The 25,340-nt window shown below is 39.0% G+C and overlaps 1 protein-coding gene across 2 annotated transcripts in view; it reads left to right on the top strand.

Annotated features, from left to right (window-relative positions):
• The first annotated feature begins 542 nt into the window (after positions 1-542).
• Positions 543-25,340, top strand: part of LOC111960035 (sterile alpha motif domain-containing protein 9-like) — a 38,986-nt gene continuing 14,188 nt past the window's right edge. Inside the window, exons 1-9 of one of the 2 annotated variants that reach the window (XM_024134940.2) lie at positions 543-725; positions 3,591-6,429; positions 6,954-6,991; positions 10,512-10,573; positions 10,912-11,123; positions 11,239-11,489; positions 15,932-16,060; positions 16,178-16,313; positions 16,420-16,455. In XM_024134940.2, coding sequence (XP_023990708.1) covers positions 3,663-6,429; positions 6,954-6,991; positions 10,512-10,573; positions 10,912-11,123; positions 11,239-11,489; positions 15,932-16,060; positions 16,178-16,313; positions 16,420-16,455 — 3,631 coding nt within the window. In that variant the 5' untranslated portion in view covers positions 543-725; positions 3,591-3,662. The remainder of the gene's footprint in view (positions 726-3,590; positions 6,430-6,953; positions 6,992-10,511; positions 10,574-10,911; positions 11,124-11,238; positions 11,490-15,931; positions 16,061-16,177; positions 16,314-16,419; positions 16,456-25,340) is intronic. The other variant, XM_070437825.1, reaches the window with a different exon arrangement.

The raw sequence follows: 25,340 nt of genomic DNA, 5'->3' as shown, positions 1-25,340 counted from the left end.
TGTCCTATTCCTCATATAGAGCATAGGGCTCTGGTCAAAAGGAGTGCACTGCAGGGGCGCAACCTTCACTGGGGACAGGGGGACATGACCCCCGCACAATCTGAAGTTGCTTTTTTGTCGTCGTCCCCCTGTTTTATCGTTGCACTGAGATGCAAAACAAGGCTCTGGTGTACGTTAAGACCATGTGGACACCTCACAGCATTTGGGTAAGCTGTTTTCCGGTTTGGCTGTGTGAAGGCAAAGCTTCTGAAAGGCTGGTGTATAGGGCCAGCAAGGAGAGCAGAAACTGGCTACTGATCTAGCTGGCAAGGTAACTACTGTTTGACAGAACAAATTCTATTTTTTCCCAGTGTTGAGCTAGTATATATATATATATATATATATATATATATATATATATATATATATATATATATATATATACACAGTACCAGTCAAAGGTTTGGACATACCCACTCAATCCAAACTTACGGTACTGTATATATCAAAGGTGGTCAGGAAATATGAGATTGAGTAACTCCCACAAACACCCATAATACAATACGGCCGTGCCCTTCTGGGAGGAGACTGAGCTGAGCTAAAACTTTCCAGTTTGCTTGTCTACACTCGACAATATGTCTTTTGATGGTCTAGATTATTTGCTTGATTATCTGGTCTGTACATCATATTAGCAATACATTATGGATATGGGGAGACACCATGGAGGGAAGTAGGATGAAGACACTGTGAGTACTGTAACCTAATATTTTGTGAAAACAATGTCTCTGTTCCCTGCAGTGAGTAGGCTAACATCAATCATGTTAAACGTATTTAAATGTGTCAGTAGTAGTTTTTTTTGTTTTGTTTACACATGACGCCTACATTATTAATTTTAAACTGTGTAAGTTTTCTAGGCTGGTTACTGTTATGTTCATGTTAAATAGGTGTTTGTCCCTTTAAGAGTACACAAGAGTTATTGGCTAAGGGCGAGAGAAACAGGAAATACCATGTAAAATTAGCCTACGAGACAGAATGCAAATAAACGAGCCCAGGGTTAAAATATTCCTCACACTGGATTCCCCTCTTATCACTAACAGGGTGGCAGGTAGCCTAGTGGTTAGAGAGTTGGACTAGTAACTGAAAGGTTGCAAGATTGAATCCCTGAGCCAACAAGGTAAAAATCTGTTGTTATGCCCCTGAACAAGGCAGTTAACCATCTGTTCCAAGGCTGTCATTGAAAATAAGAATGTGTTCTTAACTGACTTACCTAGTTAAATAAAGGTTAAAAAAACAGGTACCAGTATGTTTGTGCTAACATTCCACTCTGCTGCTCCTTGTCATGACAAGTTTGGCATATGTCACAAACTACAAGGAGTAGAATACCAGCACAAAACAGGTCTGGATTTCATGCAAACTCAGATATTGTCAGTCAAGGATGTATTCCCATTTACAGTTTTTTGTCAACCATAGTAGCCAAGTTAGTTTTGACTTAAATCTGCTTGAAAATCTATAGCAAGACTTGCATATTTTTGTCTAGCCATTATCCCCAACATCTTGACAGAGTTTGAGTAATTATGAAAAGAATAACGGGCTAATATTGCACAATCCAGGTGTGTAAAGCTCGTAGAGACTTTCCCATGAAGACTCACAGCCTTAAACCCTCCCAAAGGTGTTTCTAACATGTAATGAAATGTGAAGAAATCCACGGGGTATGAGTACTTTTACAAGGCACTGTCATTGACATCAGAAGCACAATAGATACTAGTGCAATAACTATTGATCAAGCGGACTGTTAGATTTAAAGTAGGCAGGCAAACAGTGTGAAATAGTGGTTAGAGCGTTGGACATTTTTTCAAAGTATTCACAAACCTTAACTTTTTCCACATTTTGATTAAATGTAGATTTTTGCCACTGGCCTACACAAAATACTCCATGACGTCAGAGTGGAAATATGTTTTTAGAAATTTGAACATATTAATTACATTTGAAAAGCAAATGTATTACATTTGAAAAGCTGAAAAGTCTTGAGTCAATAATTCAACCCCTTTGTTATGGCAAGCCTAAATACGTTCAAGAGTAAAACTTTGCTTAACAAGTCACATAAGTTGCATGGACTAACTCTGTGTGCAATGATAGAGTTTAACCAGATTTTTGAATGACTACCTCATCTCTGTACCCCACACATACAATTATCTGTAAGGTCACCCAGTTGAGCAGTGAATTTCAAACACAGATTCAACTACAAAAACCAGGGAGGGTTTCCAATGCCTCGCAAAGAAGGGCACCTATTAGCAGATGGGGGGGGGAAAAAGCATACATTTAAAATCTCTGTGAGCCAAGGTGAAGTTATTAATTACACGTATAATGGTGTATCAATACACTCAATCACTAAAAAGAAACAGGCGTCCTTCCTAACTTAGTTGCCGGAGAGGAAGGAAACTGCTCAGGGATTTCAATGGTGGCTTTAAAACAGTTACAGTTCAATGGCTGTGATAGGACAAATCTGAGGATGGATCAACAACATTGTCGTTACTTCACAATACTAACCCAATTGACAGAGTGAAAATTAAATATTCCAAAACATGCATCTTGTTTGCAACAAGGCACTAAAGTAATACTGCAAAAAATGTGGCAAAGCAAATAACTTTTTTGTCCTGAATACAAAGTGTTATGTTTGGGGCAAATACAATACAACGCAGTACCACTCTCCATATTTTCAAGCATAGTGGGGGTTGGATCATGTTATGGGTATGCTTGTAATCGTTAAGGACTGGGGAGTATTTCAGCATAAAAAATTTACGAAAGGCAGCTAAGCACAGACAAAATCCTAGAGGAAAAGCTAAAAACCTACTTCAGTCTGCTTTCCACCAGAGGCTGGGAGAAGAATTCGCCTTTGAGCAGGACAATAAACTAAAAAACAAGGCCAAATCTACACTGGAGTTGCTTACCAAGAAGACAGTGAATGTTCCTGAGTGGCCGAGTTACAGTTTTGACTTAAATCTACATGAAAATCTATGGCAACACCTGAAAATGACTGTCTAGCAATGACCAACAAGCAATTTGACAGAGCTTAAAGAATATTTCAAAGAATAATGGGCAAATGTTGCACAATCCAGGTGTGGAAAGCTCTTAGAGACTCACAGCTGTAGTCACTGCCAAAGGTGCTTCTACAAAGTTTGGATTCAGGGGTGTGCATACTTACGTGAATTAGATATTTCTGTTTTTCATTTTCAATACATTTGCAAACATTTCTAAAAACATGTTTTCACTTTGTCATTATGGGCTATTGTGTGTATATGGTTGAGGAGAAAAATATATATTTAATCCATTTTGAATTCAGGCTGTAACATGTGGAATAAGTCAAGGGGTATGAATACTTTCTGATGGCACGGTACTTGTAAAAATTGCACCAAAGTTATTGAAAAAACGTATAAGAGTTGGTAGCAACAAGAAGCAAAACACACACAGTCTTAAATGATCAGCGGCATGCAATGTCAGTACATAAATCCAACTAAGTCAAAGATACAGACTTTTACTGTATACAGCCTTTTGTTTATAACCATTAATGCCCTTCGACATTCTTACTTAAACATTATTGTCTCCTTTTTCAGAGTCCATACCACCACATGAAGTACAACTAATATTCAGAACACTGGTTAAGCTTGGGACCGGAGACAACAAAGATGGCACACAACAAGGGGTCATCCCTGTCCAATGCCCGTGGTCGTGAAAGTTTTGTTGGAAGTCAAATCAGGGATTCCATTTCACTTCTGGATGTTTTGTACTCAAATGCATTTGAAGAAGAGGACATAGACTCCGCAGTAGCTAAGAAGACCGAGGTAGATTTTTACAGAGGAGCCCCACCTCAATGGCTTAACTTCTACTGGACTGAAAGGGCAACTTCAGCTGATAAAACAACCCCCTTTATCAAAAGAGACGGGTACACTGAGCTGATACAAAATATTAAGAAACAGTGTAAGGGTGACCTGACTTCTACCATGAATCTGCTGCATCAGCCAGGCAGTGGGGGAACCACTCTGGCCAAGCAGGTGCTCTGGGATATGAGGAAAACACTGAGATGTGCTGTTCTAACAGGTGCTACCTCAGACATCACCGCTATCGCCAAGCAGGTGATTCACCTTTTCACTGCAGGCGGTCAAGGCCAGCAGAACACTGTGCTCTTAATGCTGGAAGATGAGCGTATTCTGGAGAATCTGCAGGATGCCATCATCAAAGAGATTGCAGAGAGAAACATCACGACCCACATGCCTGTGGTCATCATTTTAAACTGTGTGCGAAAGCCAGTTATCAAACAAGAGGACCATAACAACTCAAGAAATGTTTTTCTCAGGACGGAACTTTCTGAAGCAGAGAAACAACAGTTTGAGGAGAAACAGATTGAGATCAGTCGAAGCTACAGCAATGAACACAAACAGTTTCATGGCTTTAACATAATGCGAGAWAATTTCAGTGGAGATTATGTTAAAGAAACGTGTGCCTTTTTAAATGTCAGGAAAAAAGGAAGACCTAAAAATTCCCAGCTTCTTGCATTCTTATCACTGGTGAATGCCTACGTCCMTGGATCCCACCTTCTGCAGTCTCAATGTCAGGCATTCCTTGGTCCTCCAGATCCCATTTATGGAGGTCCTTCCTTTGAGCAGCGAATGGAGCCTTTCACTCATCTGATAGTGACATTCCCTGCACGACAGGGACAAGACAAACATGTCTGCATGGCTCACTCACTGATTGCACAGCAGTGTGTTAAGGTACTGGCTACGGCAGGTGTGACCAGGAGTGATACAGCAAGAAACTTTCTGACTGAATTTTGTAGAGAAGAGGTACAACAATTTTTAGTTCAAGACATGTTAACGAAAAGGGAAATGGGAGAAGAGAGAAAAGACACGTTTTCCAGGTTGATTCAAGACATTGAAGGCGAAGAATCCAAAAGCAATGTTGTATCTGTTTTACAATTAGCTTCAGAGATATTCAAGCAAAACCCATTTCTTCCTCAAAATCTTGCTCGTTTTCTTTACATTGAGAGAAGGGCCTATTTTAAAGCGGAGAAGTGGGCAAAAATAGCAAAAGACAGAGATCCTAACAGTTCATTTGTTGCTGATACACTGGGGCAAGTATACAAGAACCAATTGAAGAGCAGGGTCCATGATCCTTCCATCTTTGCACAAGAAATTTTGCAACTGTCAAAAAAGGCCTTTGATGCTTTCAGAGATGAGGAAAGGGCTGCTGAAAATGAGCAGGGAGCAGACATGCAAGACGATGGTATGACCAAAGTCTCACAGATCTTTAACAACAGAGGACTATTTGGATATCTACAGGTTGCCAACATTGTTTTTGACTCGCTTGTCTCTCTTGACAATAACTGGCAAAAGGTCCTTACCATGGAAATATCAGCTGACACCTTCTTCGTATCAATCAGACAAAAAAAGCTCTTCAAGTACAAGCCACTCATCATCAGCCTCAGGGATGAGGTGGAGAGGAAATGTGAGTTTTTTGATGGTTACCTGACGTACTCCAAGCCCAGCATAGAGAAAGATGAACCACATTACTTTCAGACTGATGTCAAGAACTGCTACTGCAAATATGTGGGGACATGCACACCTATACACTCAGAGTCTTCAATAGGTGTACCACTCCAGAAGCTCAAAGAGGAAATGGCCATTGCTTTCCCTGGACTGCTTTCCTGTCTTGATAAGGGCTATGATAAAACTCACTTGCGCCGAATAACAATTTTGTGGGAGGAAATAAAAAAAGAATGGGAAAAAAAGAAAGATGGTGGTGGTGAGAACAAAGCTGCCCAAAACTTCATCCTTGCCAACATCATCTTAAGCAAAGTGGAAGCAGCATCTCCAATGCTTACCCCTTTGCCAATCCTAAGAAGCATTCTGGAAAGACACCTATTGGCCAATTTCGGTAACCAAACCCCAGAGTTTTACTTCTTAGTCCTTTTGCTGTTCTGGCCCGAGGAGTATAAGAAAATGGGATTCAATGTTGACCTCAACAAATGTGTTCAAGAGATGCAAGAGTCCTACAAAAACACATACAAGAAGCATCTTCGCTCAAGGTACCTTCGCCCCCTTATTTTCCTGGGAAAGGGTGAGGGTTTGAGCAGATTGGTTCATAGATCAAAAATAGAGAAACTATTGGCAAGGGAGAATCCAATGGCAGGGCCAGACTTTATAGATCAAAAGTGGAGCAGTGGTGAGGTGTGGAGTGAACCAAGTGTCCAGGATCTTCTTCTTCCAGTCAATGGAGTGGTTAGACAGCGCAGGGTGTTTGCGCGCGTTGATGGCAAGGAGATTGAAGTTTGTGCTGAACAACGAAGAAAAGTTTGGAAGTCCGAAGACGTCTGCTTCTACCTTGGCTTCACCATTAGAGGTCCTGTGGCCTATGGCATACAGTACCCATCCCATCACAGATATGTCTTCTATTCAGGTATGATGATACATATGTCTTCTATTCAGGTATGATGATACATATGTCTTCTATTCAGGTATGATGATACATATGTCTTCTATTCAGGTATGATGATACATATGTCTTCTATTCAGGTATGATGATACATATGTCTTCTATTCAGGTATGATGATACATATGTCGTACATTTTTGGAAGTAACTGACATCAAATCGATAAAAAACGGTAAAACCATTCTAATCCTAATTTTCTCATTTGTATCTCTATATTCTCTCACTCATGTTCAAGTTCTTGATATTTTAATGTGCTAATACACAATATAATGACACGGGACGTCCAAACCCACCAATCTACACAGGGGAGACAGTGACGCTGGGAGCATTTGTGACTCATCTCATAGAGATCATTGTTAGCACTAAATATCATTGTTATTGTATTTGTGATTTTAAAATGCTTTGTGTACCAGGAAATTAAGACCACTGTATTATCACTGAGGTTAATGTTTGGTGTGGTTGATTTTCTCATTGATGTGTCTTTCCCCAGGGCCTGTGAGAAGTTGCACAACCTGTGCTAATGTGATGGTGAGTTAATGTTTGTTACTGTATTCATGGAGTGTACAGTAGTAGTCGAAACATTTTTGTCAAATGTTTGACCACCACCTATGTTGACTGTGCTCTGTATTCATGAATATCTTTTTATTTTCATGAAAATCTAAAATATGTTGTGGAAATCCTACATTTTGCTCCAGTTTCACACAGCTGGCAGATGCACTCTTAGAAGAAAACAGTGCTTCATTTGTAAATTCGGAGGTGCCGGAACAAAAAGTGAGAGCGTGAGATGGGGGTGACTTGGGTTGCTCTCAGGTACCAGAACGCATTTAAAAAATCCCCTTCATAATAAACCATTGCATGCATTATCATCGTATTTGCATTCTGGCATACAGCAGTAGAGTAGAGATTCTTGAAGAAGGGAGAAACAAAAACGGGTTCAGGAAAAATGAGGCCTTTTATAAACGCATTTCATGCAATTTCACATCATTTTAGATGACTGGAGACTTGAGCAGAATCTTTTTTAGTAACTCACAAATGATCGAAATGACAGGCTACTTTGACCATGACAAACTCAGAATCTGAGATCAATTAAAACGACCCTGTCCTGAATCCAGCAATAGATTAGGCCTAGGTGTGTGGACACACACATATTGTACAATATAAGGAGGAAATTATAGTCCTAAAAAAGCTTTCCAGTTTCAGTCACTCACCCAATGATGCTCAGTTCACTCACCTGCGAAGGCCGATGCGCCCGTTGTTAAAGATCTCTTTCTTGTTTTACCTTGTAAAACAATGCTGTTTGCTCAATAGGCCTATTTGGAAGTCTTTGGTAGATTAGTCTTCTCTTTTCAGTAGAATCATTTGCTTTCCAACCGGTGCTTTCCCCCGATTGTATACTGAACGAAAATATAAATGAAACATGCAACAACTTCAAAGGTTTAACTGAGTTACAGTTCGTACGTGTAAGGAAATCAGTCAATTTAAATACAATAATTTCACCCTAATCTATGGATTTCACATAACTGGGTATACAGATATGCATCTGTGGTCACAGAGACCTTAAAAAAAAGGTAGGGGTGTGGATCTGAAAACCAGTCAGTATCTGGTGTGACCACCATTTCCCTCATGCAGCCAACACATCTCCTTCGCATAGAGTTGATCAGCCTGTTGATTGTGGCCTGTGGAATTTTGTCCCACTTCTTTTCAATGGCTGTTCAAATTTGCTAGATATTGAACTGGTACATGGTTTCATACACATCGATCCAGAGCATCCCAAACATGCTCAATGGGTGTCATATCTGGTGAGTATGCAGTCCATTGGAAGAACTGGGACATTTTCAGCTTCCAGGAATTGTGTACAGATCCTTGCAACATCGGGTAGTGCATTATAATGCTGAAACATGAGGTGATGGAGGCGGATGACTGGCATGACAATGGGCCTCAGGATCTCTTCACAGTATCTCTGTGCATTCAAATTGCCATCAACAAAATGCAATTGTGTTCGTTTTCTGTAGATTGCGTGTGCCCCTACCATAACCCCACCGCCACCATGCGGCACTCTGTTCACAAAGTTGACATCAGCAAACCGCTCGCCTTACAGGTGGACTGCGGTTGTGAAGCTGATTGGGCTTACTGCTAAATGTCTGGGATCTTCAATTTCTGCTCATGAAACATGGGACCAACACTTTACATATAGTTTATATTTTTGTTAAGTTTATTAGAAATATAGCGACATGCCTGTTTTGGCTACATGCTGTTCACTGACAGATTTGCCGCACTTCCCGACTGTAGACATGCCTTGTGATTGGGCTACACACAATCCCAGCGAGGCTATGTATTTATTATTGATCCTTTGTGGCTGAATTATAGGCCTACTCCTGGTGTAGTATTCTGAATTATTACATTTATTTCTGAATAGACAGCAGTAATTCTATAACTTTGGCAACTGTATTTCAATTTATCAGGGGTGCTGCGACACCTCCAGCACCCTATGACTCTGTAAGGAAATAAATTATGAAATGCAACGTTGGAGAGATTAGTTGCAGGCTCATGTCTATCAGAGCAGAGAGAGGATGGCAGATAATAGAAAGTTAATCTCAATCTAGTTCTGTGAGAGAGATACAAGCGCCCTTCTCTGTCTCACCACAGCAATGGCCACGCGTTGGTCTATAGGCTTCAATGTTACGCAAACCATGAACCCAGGCCGGCCCAACACAAATCAATTCTTAGAATATCAGGCACGTTTTTACATTTATTTTTTAAGGGGCAGGAGTATTACAGAGGAGGCAACTTGTATTGACTCAGATTTTATTATTATGTTTACATTGCAAACAGTGAAAATAAGTGTTCATGCCACCAGAGGTACCGGATCCTGGCAAATAGGTTACAGAACGAAACAGTGCAAAACTGAAAGTTGCAGGATCCTGTTCCGGCAGGATCCGGCTGAAATTAAGCACTGGAAAAAAATATTATAAAAGGGTTCTTAGCAGAGGGATAGGGTTCTACCAAGAACCGTTTTCATCTGAAGAACCCTCTTTGGGAGACAATGGTTCTTTGTAAGGCAAATGGTTCTCCCTAGAACCTTTAACATGCTAAGAATTTTGGGGGGAAGAACCCTTCAGAATCTGAATAAGTTTATTTATTGTAATTTCATTATTTTACATAGTGCTTGGGCTTTTGTGTTTACCTCAGTGTTTAAACTTTAACATCACGATTTTAAGTGCAGGCGAGCAGAATGTGACTTGCAGACCTGATGTGGCCGGTAAAGCAGGAGTTTCCTAAAACCACCGTTTTAGGGTATAACTAAGCCTTTAAAGAAATGGCTTATGATGTACAGTATGTCATCTATTGTCATAAAGAGTTTAATTTTAAAGGCTAATAAGGCTGGTGGAACCATTCATAGAGGGCTCTAGGGAAAACTCCTCAAAAATCAAAGAGTTCTTAGTAGAACCATTCATAGGGGGTTCTAGGATGAACCCTTCAAATATAAAATGATTCTATGAAGAACCATATATAGAGAGTTCTAGGCAGAACCCTCTAGAAAGTATTCTACCTAGCACCAAAAAGGGTTCCCCTATGGGGACAAAACAAAAATCCCTATATGATTCTACATAACACCTTTTTTTCTAAGAATCACAGATACCATTCTTCAGTAATTTGTAAATAAAGGTATAGAATAAGCAGGTTTGACAACATTCAAAGGCAAGTTAGCCTTTAAAGTACAAAGTACAACCTTTACCAACCTGGTCTCAGAACATTTTGTATTATTTTGTACGTAAATCTCAGTCCCTCCATTTAGTATGATATGTTACGTTTCGTATGATGTCTATTCATTTGTTGATGTCCATCATCCATTTCAAATGATATGTTACGAATGAAAATGTGCATGATATGTTATGAATTGCAATTTGTATGATATGTTATGAATTTGCATTCCATATGATATATTAGGAATTCCAAATTGTTGTGGCTAACGTTAGCCAGGTGGCTATATTTATCTAATAAATTTAGTGTATCTGTGAAAATCAGAGATCAATGTTCTCTTCTTCAGGAGTCTACCAACTGGGTTCAGGTTGAACCTGTGGCCATCACTAAAGAAGCCCCAATGTTCAGGTACAGTTCTGGAATGTATTAGTCCCTCGCCATAATACAGACGATTAAAAACTTTAAGTTTTGTTATCCAACAATTCTGTTTTAAGATACTAATAATAATGACTAGATTGAATATACCTGCTAAAACGTATTTAAAGAAGACAGTCTGACTTCATAGCCTGTGTTTAATTAATTGTAAAAATAAAAAAAAGAATAATAAGAAGAAATAGAGTCTATGTGAGGATTTAAAGAAAGGTTTAACAAAGTAAAGTAACCATTATTATGTTGGTCAACTGCTGATTAAATACATGACTTACTTACTCTAAACCCATTCCTTCTTCTTTTCATGCCATCCGTAGCACTTCTCCCCCAGGGCGCTACGAGTGCAGAGTATCAGGGCTCCGGTGGGTGTGTAAAGACCATGTCAGTCTACAGTATCAATTCAGCTCCTGGGAGCCTCACAGGGCAATGATGAAAAGCTTGGGGTACAAGCAAGGTGGCCCCCTATTGGATGTCACAGTCATTTCAGGAGAACTGGAAGAAGTGCAGCTGCCACATTTTGCCTGTTTTGGTATGGGCGTATATGTTTATAATTAAAATATAACTGATGCAAACTACTTTTAAAAAGCCTTGTTGTTGATGTCAACCTGATGTTTATGCAAATGTACCTGTTTTTRYCTCTGCAGGCGATGATCCCTCCTTTAAAGAGAAAGTGAGAGTTCTACATGTAGAAGACTGTGGTGTGTCCRTAGAACAAGTGGATGAAGTCACCCGCTTCCACGTCAAGATCSTCCATCCAWCCTTCTCTCCAAAAGGAGTTCTCGTGAGATCTGGCTTTCCGCTGAAAGCCCACTGTGACTTGCWGCTSTACMAGGCCAAGRCAGCATTCCTCACGCTACATGCATATCTGGTGCCCTGTGATTCTTCTGTAGAACAGGTTATTTCCACTTATTGTTCTCCTCTGTGGTTAAATCATCTCTCAATGTTATCAATGCAGATAATACCAGTGGGTAAAAAATAAGACATTTAATATACAGTATATAATTGTCTAGACATTGCCATGCTCCAATTCAGTGCTTGACTTGGGCAGGAGCTCACTGCTTGAGATCCTGTTCCTCATATAGAATATTAGCTCAAAAGTATTGTGGAGCTCCTGCACCTAAATATAAACAGTACCGGTACCCAAAATGAGTAAATACGGTTCCTACAGACTGAAAAACAGCTGTTTGTTTTCCATCCAAAACCAGGGGAATTTGGTGGACTTCTGTTGTTGGGAAACTGTGGGGGAAGAGTCTGATTATTATGGTGGGAGAATATAATACAGTTTTAAGTACCTCAATGGACCATAAATCAGAAAGGAAATCACACTACAAACTATCACCCTCATGCACTGAGGGAAATTACAAATATCATGGACACATTAGAACTAGAGGATATACGAGGCTTAAAAATCCAGACTCAGTGAGTTATACATGAAGGAGGTTTAATCAAGCTAGCCGTCATGATTATTTTCATGTACCCTTTGTGCTGAAACCAAATGGTGTTGATAGGGGGCAGAATGCAGTCAGACCATCAAATAATTGGCATCCACATTACTCTTACAGAATGTCCAAGTGGGCGAGGATATTGGAAATTGAATAAAAGCCTATTGTATGACAATCTGTTTTTAACCAAGACAAAGGATTTTGTAAATGACTTTTTCCTACATAGCATAGGTACAGCAGATCCACTTATTGTACGGGACACTTTTAAATGTGTCTTCAGAGGTCATGCAATTCAATACTCATCTTTATAACAAAAACAATTTCTGTCAAAAGAGTTCACATTAACAAAGGAAATAGAAGGAATAGCAGTACAGATGGATAACAATTAAAACTGTACCATAGAGGCACAGAATAAGTTAGAGGAAAAACACAAATACATGGAGGAACTTATTTGAGAATCATCAACTATAATGTATTATAAAAAATTTAATGAATTGTATGGAACATTTTGAAAAATACACCAAATTCTTTTGGAATCTTCAACATAGAAATCCAGGATTCACCAAATTATATTTTGAAAGAGATAAAAAATAAAAGAATTAACAGCTGTACATAAAGACTTGTGTGAGGGTCAAATTGCAGAGGATGAAATTCTTGATGCAATTAAAACCTTTAGGTCAGGGAACCCAGCAGCGTTGCAGTTCTTGACACAAACTGGTACAGTGCATTTGGAAAGTATTCAGACCCCTTCCCTTTCTCCACATTTTGTTACGTTAAAGCCTTATTCTAAAATGGATTAAATAAAAAAAATCCTCATCAATCTACACACAATACCCCATATTGACAAAGCAATTTTAGCAAATGTGTTAAAAATGAAAACAGAAATACCTTATTTACATAAGTTTTCAGACCCTTTACTATGAGACTCAAAATTGAGCTCAGGTGCATCCTGTTTCCATTGATCATCCTTGAGATGTTTCTACAACTTGACAACTGCAGCACTCTACCAATCGGGCTGTTATGGTAGTGGCCAGATGGAAGCCACTCCTCAGTAAAAGGTACTTGACAGCCTGCTTGGAGTTTGCCAAAAGGCAGCTAAACGACTCTGACCACGAGGAACAAGATTATCTGGTCTGAGGAAACCAAGATTGGCCTGAATGTCAAGCATCCCATCTGGAAGAAACCTGACACCATCCCTACGGTGAAGCATAGTGGTGGTAGCATCATTCTGTGGGGATGATTTTCAGCGACAGGGACTGGGAGACTAGTCAGGATCGAGGGAAAATGAATTGACCAAAGTACAGAGAGATCTTTGATGACAACCTGCTCCAGAGTGCTCAGGACCTATGAATGGGTTTAAGGACAATGACCCTAAGCACACAGCCAAGACAACACAGGAGTGGCTTTGGGACAACTCTATGAATGTCCTTGTGTGGCCCAGCCAGAGCCCGGACTTGAACCAAATCAAACATCTCTGGAGAGACCTGAAAATAGCTGGGCAGCTACGCTCCCCATCCAACCTGACAGAGCTAAGAGGATCTGTAGAGAAGAATGGGAGAAACTCCCCAAATACTGATGTGCCAAGCTTGTAGCATCATACCCAAGAAGACTCGAGAATGTAATCACTGCCAAAGCTGCTTCAACAAAATACTGAGTAAAGGGTCTGAATACTTATGTAAATATAATATTTCATTTTTATATATATATATATATATATATATATATATATAAAAATGAAATATTATATTTACATAAGTATATATATATATATATACACATTTGCAAAATTTCTAAAAACTTGTTTTGCTTTGTCATTATGGGGTACTGTGTGTAGATTGATGAGGTGGAGAAAAATTGATCAATTTTGAAAACTTTCCCGAATGCAGTCCATATGAAACCTTTTTTGATCTACTAAAGATCTGCTATTAGTATGTTTTAACCACTCCAATAAAAATTGTAAACTATCAGGTACTCAGCAAGAAAGTCTGATGTCACTTTTACTGAAACAGGATACAGGTGGTAAGTATAAAGATCCAGTTCATTGAAACAAATAGGAAGCCCATTACACCTGTGTTGTGATGTAAAAATCCTAGCAAAATTAATAGCACATAGAATTAAAAAGGTGTTGTCAGATATAATTCATCTTGATGAGACAGTTTTTTTTACATGGAAGATACATTGGAGATAACATAAGACAAGTACTTGAAACAATAGAACACTATGAAAAATCTAGGAATCTATGTTATTCATAGCAGATTTTGAAAATGCTTTTCATAAAGTACAACTGGAATTTACATATAGATGCCTGGACTATTTTAATTTTGGAGAATCTCTTATACAATGGGTAAAAGTTATGTATAGTAACCCTAAGTGTAAAATAGTAAATAATGTTACCTTCTCAGAAAGTATTACTGTAAACTGTCAAGAGGAGTAAAACAAGGTTATCCACTGTCGGTATATCTATTTATTATGACAATCAAAATTTTAAGGAATAAAATTAGATCCAACAATAATATAGAGGGGCTAGAAATCCTTAAAAACAAAGGTGTCATTGTACTCTGACGATTCAAATTTTCTCTTAAATCCGCAATCTGGGTCCCTGCACAGCCTCATAGAGTATCTAGATAATTTTTCTAACCTCTCTGGGTTACAACCAAACTATGAGAAGTGTACCATAATGAGGTATATTGGATAAAACATTTTTTTTAAACTTTTACATTAAGGTCTAATTTTCCAATAAAATGGTCCGATGGTGAAGTGGACCGGTAGTATTCATAACCCTAAAGAAATAAAGGAACTTACTACAACAAATTTTTACTACAAAAATATATAAGATCTTGCTACCATGGAAAGGTAAATACCTGTCTATCTGTGAAAAAAATCACCCTGATTAATTATTTAGTCATATCCCAGTTTACCTCTTTACTTATGGCCCTGCTTAGACCAAAATATTTGTCTTTTAAATGATTTGAGCAGAACATATTTCACTTTATTTGTAATGGCAAGCCAGACAAACTGTAACGGCTGTCGTAGTCGTTCTCGTCCTCAGACGAGGAGGAGCATGGATCGGACCAAGATGCGGAGTAGTTAATTTCCATATTTAATGAAAGTCAACAAAACACTTCAAACTACAAATGAACAAACAAACGTGACAAACCCGAAACAGTCCTGTGTGGCCCAAACACAGACACAGGAACAAACACCCACAACACACACGTGAAACCCTGGCTGCCTAAGTATGATTCTCAATCAGGGACAACGATTGACAGCTGTCTCTGATTGAGAATCATACCAGGCCGAACACAAAATCCCAACATAGAAAATCCACCATAGACAACCCACCCAACTCACGCCCTGACCAACTAAAATAAATACAAAACAAAGGAAAACAGGTCAGGAACGTGACACAAACATGCTTATTTATATAATGAATATGAGTTCGGGGGCTAAAATTATTAAATATTAAAGCATTAAACCTCTCACTAAAATAAAAATACTAATATAATATGGTTAAATTCAAATAAACTAATTGACATGTATATCTAGACGTAATGTATATCAAATTAATTTATTCTTGCTATGTAACTACTGAAGAAAAAGTAAAAAGTAAAAATATGTGACATATATGTCAAATGTGTGTAGAAAGTACATGTAACAACAAAAGAAAAAGCTATAAAACAAAGTTTATTTTTGTCCTCCAAAGAGGGACGGGCCGTAAAGAAAAGTCAGATATGGTGTTACTCTGTCAAAACATCTCGTGGCAGTTTTCTCAGGGTTTCCGGTTTAGAATATATTATATAGTTCATTCATTGAAATCAGTTTCACACCACACAATCCAACAAAATGTCATGTGTGAATGGTTTTGATAAGGACATGTTGGCTTATGCTTCTTCAGGCAATGAAGAAAAAGGAGCAGTCTTATGGATACAGGAGTATCAGAAAACCACAACCAGTGAAGTCCCTTCGGATGAAGGATTGGTTCAGCCTCACAACGTCGTCTCCCTCTGCTGAAGTTAAACCTCCTGTATGGTTTGAGCTCCCACAGAATATCAATCTAATYCAAAAAGCAATAGCAATTTTAATATCCTAAATAAAACAAAAACACACAAAAAACAACCTCTCTCACCTACTGCCTCCACAGAAAATGAAGCTGAGATATGACAACACTACACCAAACTTCTTTGAGGTGTTCATGGAAGATGCAGATGTTGACTTCGGTATGAAGCTAATCAGTGATGTGGAGGGGGAAATCGTCTGGGATCACACAATACGAAAAGGTCAGAAAAAGATTATGCAAAAAAGATCAGTGTCTCAACAGGCACCATGTCAGTTAAAGTCAAAGATTATAATAATAATTTAATTTTGTGTGTGTTTTTCCCCCAGCTGACTACAGACACAAAACCACTCAGAATTCACAAAGTAAGTGCTGTAACATTCCTGTAAACATTAGAAGATCCTAAACTAAATGATTTTTCATTCAGCTTGGATTCCCATCTGCATTCTATGGATGCCTATTAGGGACAAGTGAAGACAATAAAAAAATAAACAGTGATGGGTGGTACTTGGATGATTGTTTTTTGCATAATACTCCTTAAAAAATAAGTGGAAATATCTGGAGAAGAAAGTGGCAAGATATCCAGAATAATATAGTCAAAATTACATTTTGTGAATAAAGTGGCAATATTTAGAGAATACAAAAGGCAATATTTCGGAAATAAAGTGGCAATATTTCGACACACTTGGTGTGTGTGTGCGTGCGATTTATTAGATCATTAGATTGATAAGCGTGAGTGTGCAGTGATGCCTGTTTGAACAAATGTATTAGATCATTAGATTGATGGCCATTTGGCTGCATACACATCTGCATACACATACAACCCTATGTATGTAACCACAGTTCCTCCTCCTGAAATGGTCCAAGGAAAGAAGATGGTGGACTGAACACAGCAGTGCAGATCACCTCAAAATCAAAACATAATATTCAATATATGTAAGTTAGACTAAATATTAACACTTCACATACTGGTGGGTAAAAAACTTCCATCTGGATAACAACACAAAACAAATCATAAGGCTAGAGAAATGTATCAACAAACATTATGAAAACAAGTAACGCCCAAACATGATGGAGAGTAAAACAAGGAGAACCAATCTCCAAAAGAAAACGCGACTCCTCGACGGACACAGACGATTAAAGCTTTTCACCACTGGGAATGGCAAGGGTGGAAACCGATCTGTTAAAATCGATAAATGACAAACTGGGCATACTTGAATTAGTCAATAAAGATATAAAGGAGCTGAAGGCGAGTCTCGAGATGAGTGATGAAAAACCTGCGACAATGGAGAAAGAAACAAACAAGCTAAAAGGGACTTTGAAACGGATTGAAACCGACGTTATTGAACTTAAAAAGGAGAACATCTTTCGGAGAAAAGCCTAGAGACTAGATATACGAGAGTAAATCTGGTACTTACTGGTATCCAAGAGAAAGAAGGAGAAGTTCCTGAGGGTGTAGTGAGGGAGTTCCTCCTTACAGCGCGCACAAAATCCAACTCAAACGTGTACACCATTTTGGACAGAGAGTACAGAGATATAAGCACCCAATCGTTGCCAAATTTGCTTTCTTTAAAGATAAAATCATTTTTAAAAGCCTGGGTAAAGGACTTGCAGACACTAAAATAGGCATGAATGATCAGTTCCCGAAGGAAATTGAAGAACTGCGCAAAGTTCTGTACCCAATCTTTAAGGAGAATAGATTAAAAGTGAAACGTGTAGCTCTCGTAGTCGATAAACTGTATATTGATAACCAAATGTTCAGAGACACAAAGACTACTCGATGGTTACTTTAAATATTACAAAGTTCCCATAGAGCAGTCAAATAATGGAACACTCAATACTAACCATATAAAAAAGCTATAAAATACAACAATTGTTAAAAAATATATATTACAACTACACTATAAGTGTTAAGTGAATGAGTGATCTACAAATAAATTAAAAACATGGAATGAGACACAAACCACTAAATATAAAAAGGGATAGATTTTACCATGTTGGAAAATAATTAGTATTAGACTTTCCATTTATAGTATTTCATAAATTAGAAGAAAAGATAATTAGCTAAATAATACATCTTCAAATATAAGGAACTGGAACACAAAAGTATTCAATCAACATGGTAGAGATAAAACACAGAGGACATAGAAGGCACTGTATGTGGGTATGTACGGATGTGTTGTGATGGAAGGTGGGGTGTGTGTTTTTGTGTTTCGAAAAGTGTGAGTGAAAAAGGATAAGGGTTGCAAATCCCAGAGCCAATGTGTGTTTGTGAGAAGGGGTTGTGAGAGAGCTTTCAATTTTGTGCAGATATGGGATATACATTTTAAATGAATTATAAATATAGTTTATTTATTTATTGTCCTATCATGATGGAATTGTCCCCAAACCTATACCCTAGACACCCACCTGAGTGACCTGAGTGATCTGTTTAATGGGGCTAATGTAAGTAGTCTGTAAGCAGCCAAATCAGAAAGATGAATGCGGTCAGAGACGTACTAAAGAAGCACCAACCCCTCAAGATTCTGAGCCTGTCTGGCCGGGTTGGTCCTACCCTGCCAGGGGGCTCTTGAGTGGCGCAGCGGCCAAAGGCACTGCATCGCAGTGCTAGAGGCGTCACCACAGACCGTGGTTCGATCTCGGGCTGTATCACAACCCAGCGCTGTCCTAATGTTGGCCCAGCGTTGTCCTAATTAGGGTTTGGCCGGTGTAGGCCGTCATTGTAAATAAGAATTTGTTCTTAACTGATTTAACTACTTAACATTACATTTAACAATTTTAAAAACAAGCCAAAGCCCTAATCAACGTCATCAGAGCGCGACATATGTTTGTTGTTGTTAAACGCTGTCAAACGCCGAAACCTGAACTAAAGCCCTCGGTTTAAAAGCCGACAGTGTTTTTATATACTTTTATTTTATTTTGAATCCTGCGGCTCTGTTGGGCTATTGCTGTGAGCGCTGCTATCTGTCCCGGGATCCTGCCAGATTCCGTATAGGGGGAGTGATGCTAAAGCACAGCTAGCTTTGCTGGCTCGGCGGTCTCAAATGGAGGCCGCTATTGAACGTTTCTAGAGTTGCAGGAGCTGTGTTTACTTTGCTTTGTTCCGGGACAATGTGGACCGTGTTGACTTTCAATGTAGCAACTGAATTGCTTGCGGAGGACTACAGGAGCGAAGTAGCTACTCTAAGCAAGCAAGTAGCAAACCTGCATACGCTGCTGGGGAACCCACGTCTTTTTCTTCCACTCCAGTAGCCGGACGCCACTCTGGTCTGGTGGAARTTTCGCTGCCGTRTYGGCCCTCCACAGCCGACTGGMCGGTGTTMGGCAGGGTCCCATCCCCGAAGAGGTCTCCCCCTTCCCTGGAGAAAGGAGCTGTTCTCAACCCAACCAACCAGCCATGGAGGTATGTCACTCGCCATGGAAGTCGAAGAAGGCGYCCTCTGGCAACGGGGGTCTCCATGGAGATGTTGAGCCCGGAACTGACATAGACCAGAAACAGCTTTGTCGCCCTGGATCCAGAGGTTCCGGCTCCTTCATCCTTGGTGGCTTCCTAATCAAGATCGGATCTGGAGGTACCTCCGTCTTCGTCCTCGGTTCTGTCTCCCACTCCGGTGGCTTCTACCTCAAGTTCAGATCCTCGGAGCTCCCAGCCTCACCAGAACCGGAGGGCTAGCTCGGAACATTTGAAAGTAGATTTTAAAGAACTGATTTTAGCATTAAAAGACTCCAAAAAATGGCCAACAATTTCAGGTCCAGGACCATCGTTGGGCCGCTGTTGTGAAAGATTCAGCAGACTGCTGGCATTACACATCTGGCTAAAAGACTACTGATGCTCTGCTGGAGTCACTTTTATTGATACATTTTACACCTTCTGGAAACAGAAGATACTCTACAGGAATGAGGAAGTCCATCCAAATCATCTTGGCTCCTGGACTCTGTCCATGCATTTAATGATTTCCAAGACAGCTCAGTTAATCCCTACCATTGTGACAATGATCATCATAATGCTGCATCAAATGTACTTGATCTTAAGGGCATTGGCAAACACAATATATGTAATTTACCTCTAACGGCCTCTACCCCGGGTCCGGGATCACCCCCCACCCCCCACACACTGATTAGCATAGCTAGCATAGCTTCACAAGTAGATAGTAGCAATCTAAATATCATTAAATCACAAGTCCAAGACACCAGATGAAAGATACAGATCTTGTGAATAAAGCCACCATTTCAGATTTTTAAAATGTTTTACAGGGAAGACAAAATATGTTATATGCTATTAGCTAAACACGTTAGCAAAATACACAATTTCTTTGTCCACCATTTTTTTCTCTCACCAGTAGCTATCACCAATTCGGCTAAACTAAGATATTGATAGCCAATAACCTATAAAAACACTCATCAGATGACAGTCTGATAACATATTTATGGTATAGGATAGGTTTTGTTAGAAAAAAGTGCATATTTCAGGTAGAAATCACAGTTTACAATTGCACCGACCATCACCAAGACGACTAGAATTACTATAGAGAGCAACGTGTATGACCAATTTACTCTAATAAAACATTTCATAAGAATAGACAAAGCATAGCAATGGAAAGACCCAGATCTTGTGATTCCAGACAATATTTCAGATTTTCTAAGCGTTTTTACAGCGAAAACACAATAAATCGATAAGTTAGCATAACCACATGTGAAAACGTTACCAGAGCATCGATTCAAGCCAAAGAGAGCTATAACGTAATCATCGCAAAATATATTAATTTTTTCACTAACCTTCTCAAGAATTTTCCGATGACACTCCTGTACATCATTTTACAACATACATATACAGTTTGTTCGAAAATGTGCATATTTTAGCCATACAAAACCGTGGTTACACAATGAAAATACTAGGAAATCAAGCCTCAAAATGTCTGACGTCATCTTTCAGAGTGATCTAGTTTAATGAAAGCTAATCATATACTTGACTAAAATACAGGGTTGACAGGAATCGAAAGACAAATTAGTTCTTAATGCAATCGCTGATTTACATTTCTAAAATTATCCTTACTTTCTTATACAGCGTTCGCCAAGAGAAGCTATAACAAACAAATGGCGTAATATGCGTTTAAAAATATTTCGACAGAACAACGATTTATCATATTAAATATTCCTACATGGGGATTTTTTCCATCAGATTCTTGGGCAATGTATCCTTTCTTGGGTCTAATCTTCTTTTGGTCGATAGATGTCCTTGTCCTTCGAAATATCCACTAACGATCGAACGGGACCCCGAAACGTGCCCAAAGTTTCAGAGTGCACGACAAAGAAATTCCTCAAAATCGCACTAAACGGATATAAATTGCTATAAAACGGTTCAAATTAACTACATTATGATGTTTTACAACTATAACGACTAAACATGACCGGAGAAATATCACTCTCTAAACAACCATTTGGAAGGAGCGCAGGTCTGATGTCCATTTTGCGCAAGACGCATGCAGGAAGAGAGCGGTACTTCTACGTTTTCGTGTTTTATAGTGGCTCTGATTGCGCCAATCGACTCCATTCAAAACGTGATGACGGTACTGACCCCAGAGGAAGACGTAGGCAGTGTCGGTTTCTCCATAGCATCTACTGGCACCTTAAACCGATCCCAGATCAGGGGTAAAAATTTCTGAAATCTGACTCCCTGTCAGGAAAAGTGATGTAGAAGTAGTTCTGTACCACTCAGAGACAAAATTTCCAACGGCTATAGAAACTAGAAAGTGTTTTCTATCCAATATAACAATAATATGCATATTGTACGATCAAGAATTGAGCACGAGGCAGTTTAATTTGGAGACCAAAAAATGCTAATGCGGAACTATAGTTGCAAGAGTTAATTGATGTACCCCATTGCACCGAATACATCTGTTTATCCTACAGCTAATGTAAGCAGTAACTCATGAGCCTGTAAACCAGAGTTACAATGTTAGCACTGAGGCGGTGTGCAATTGTAGGAAGACCACTTTATGCAGCTCACCCTGCACTATCAGCTCCAATGTAAATAACATGAGTAAGTCTTCCTCTGATAAGCTTCYCAGTAAAACATRAAAAACAATCAAGCAATCCAGGAAAGTGCTAAAAATAGCCCATATTAACATATGTAGCCTAAGAAACAAGGTCCATGAAGTCAATAACTTGCTTGTAACAGATGMCATTCATATTCTGACTATCTCTGAAACTCACTTAGATAAAACCTTTGATGATACAGTGGTAGCAACACATGGTTATAACATCTACCGAAAAGACAGAAATGCCAACGGAGGTGGTTTTGCGGTCCATATTCAGAACCACATTCCTGTAAAGCTTAGAGACGATCTAATGTTAAATACTGTTGAAATAATATGGTTACAGGTTCATCTGCCTCACCTAAAGCCCAATATTGTGGGAAGCTGCTATAGACCACCAAGTGCTAACAGTCAGTATCTGGATAACATGTGTGAAATGCTTGATAATGTATGTGATATCAACAGAGAAGTACATTTTATGGGTGATTTAAATATTGAATGGCTATCATCAAGTTGTCCACTCAGGAGATAACTTCAAACTGTAACCAGTGCCTGCAACCTGGATCAGGTTGTCAGTCAACCTRCCAGGGTAGTTACAAACAGCACAGGAATTAAGTCATCAACATGTATTGATCACATCTTTACTAATGCTGCAGATGTTTGCTTTAAAGCAGTATCCAGATCCATAGGATGTAGTGTTCACAATATAGAAACCATAAGGTCCCGTGTGGCTCAGTTGGTAGAGCATGGCGCTTGCAACGCCAGGGTTGTGGGTTCATTCCCCACGGGGGGACCAGGATGAATATGTATGAACTTTCCAATTTGTAAGTCGCTCTGGATAAGAGCGTCTGCTAAATGACTTAAATGTAAATGTTAAATATCTAGGAAAACCAACGTTCTAAAGGCTGGGTCTAATATAGTGTATAATAGGTCATACAATAAGTTTTGTAGTGTTTTATATGTTGATGATGAAAATAATATTTGCTGGTCTGTGATGTGTAATGAGGAGCAACCAGACGCTGCACTTGATGCATTTATGAAACTACTTATTCCAGTTATTAATAAGCACGCACCCATTAAGAAAATGACTGGAAAAACTGTTAAATCCCCTTGGATTGATGAGRAATTGAAAAATTGTATGGTTGAGAGGGATGAGGCAAAAGGTATGGCAATTAAGTCTGKCAGMCCAACTGATTGGCAAATGTACTGTAAATTAAGAAATCATGTGACTAAACAAAATAAAAATAAACTACACTATGAAACAAAGATAAATTATATAAAAATTATAGTAAAAASCWTTGKGGCACCTTCAATTAAATTGTGGGGGRAAAAAACAACTTAGCTCCTTCWTTCATTGAATCAGATGGCTCATTCATCACAAAGCCCACTGATATTGCAAACTACTTTAACTTCACTAGGGTATGTGTGACGCTAGCGTCAACAGCCAGTGAAACTGCWGGGCGCCAAATTCAAAGCAACAGAAATCCCATAATTAAAAATCCTCAAACATACAAGTATTTTACACCATTTTAAAGATACWCTTGTTGTAAATCCAGCCACAGTGTCCGATTTCAAAAAGGCTTTACAACGAAAGCACACCAAACGATTATGTTAGGTCAGAGCCAAGTCACAGAAAAACACAGCCATTTTTYCAGCCAAAGAGAGGAGTCACAATAAAAGCAGAAATAGAGATAAAATTAATCACTAACCTTTGATGATCTTCRTCAGATGACACWCAKAYGACTTCATGTTACACAATACATGTATGTTTTGTTCGTTAAAGTTCATAATTATATCCTAAAATCTCAGTTTACATTGGCGCGTTATGTTCAGTAGTTCCAAAACATCCGGTGATTTTGAAGAGAGCCACATCAATTTACAGAAATACTCATAATAAACATTGCTAAAAGATACAACTGTGAWGCATGGAATTTTAGATCSACTTCTCCTTAACTTGTTTGGGATAGGGGGCAGCATTTTCACGTTTGGATGAAAAGCGTGCCCAGAGTAAACTGCCTGCTACTCAGGCCCAGTTGCTAAAATATGCATATTATTAGTAGATTTGGATAGAAAACACTCGGAAGTTTCTAAAACTGTTTGAATGATGTCTCAGAGTATAAAATAACTCATATGGCAGGCAAAAACCTGAGAAAAATGCACCAGGAAGTGGGAAATCTGAGGTTTGTMGTTTTTCAACTCTTGGCCTATCGAATACACAGTGTCTATGGGGTCATATTGCACTTCCTAAGGCTTCCACTAGACGTCAACAGTCTTTAGAACCTNGTTTTTCAACTCTTGGCCTATCGAATACACAGTGTCTATGGGGTCATATTGCACTTCCTAAGGCTTCCACTAGACGTCAACAGTCTTTAGAACCTTGTTTGATGCTTCTACTGTGAAGTGGGGGCAAATGAGAGGGGATTGAGTAAGGTCTCTCCCAGAGTGCCACAAGCTGACCATGTGCGTTCATGTGAGAGTTAGCTTGAGTTCCATTGCATTTCTGAAGACAAAGGAATTCTCCGGTTGGAACATTATTGAAGATTTATGTTAAAAACATCCTAAAGAGTGATTCTATACTTCGTTTGACATGTTTCCAAGGACTGTAACGTAACTTTTTGACTTTTCGTCTGCTCCTAGTGACCACGCGTCATGAATTTGGAATACTGGGCTAAACGCGCTAACAAAAAGGAGGTGTTTGGACATAAATTATTAACTTTATCGAACAAATCAAACATTTATTGTGGAACTGGGCTTCCTGGGAGTGCATTCTGATGAAGATCATCAAAGGTAAGTGAATATTTACAATGCTATTTCTGACTTCTGTTGACTCCAAACATGGAGGATATCTGTATGGCTTGGTTTTGTGTCTGAGCGCTGTACTCAGATTATTGCATGGTGTGCTTTTTCCGTAAAGTTWAAAAAAAATCTGACACATATTCTAGCTTTTATGGCTGAGTAGCAAGAAGTTTAATTTGGGCACGCTTTTCATCCAAAAATCTGAATGCTGCCCCCTACCCTAGTGAAGTTAATGACTTTCATTGATAAGATAAGAAAACCTAGGGATGACATAACTGCAACAAACTCTGACACTACACATCCRAGTATATCGGACCAAATTATGAAAGACAAGAATTGTAGTTTTGAATTCCGTAAAGTCAGTGTGGAAAAGGTGATCAAATTATTGTTGTCTATCAACAATGACAAGCCACTGGGGT

Source organism: Salvelinus sp. IW2-2015, linkage group LG37 (assembly GCF_002910315.2).
Source record: "Salvelinus sp. IW2-2015 linkage group LG37, ASM291031v2, whole genome shotgun sequence".
NCBI classification, from domain to species: domain Eukaryota; kingdom Metazoa; phylum Chordata; class Actinopteri; order Salmoniformes; family Salmonidae; genus Salvelinus; species Salvelinus sp. IW2-2015.
The sequence above is the reverse complement of the archived record's forward strand: the minus strand, read 5'-3'. Positions and strand labels throughout refer to the sequence as shown.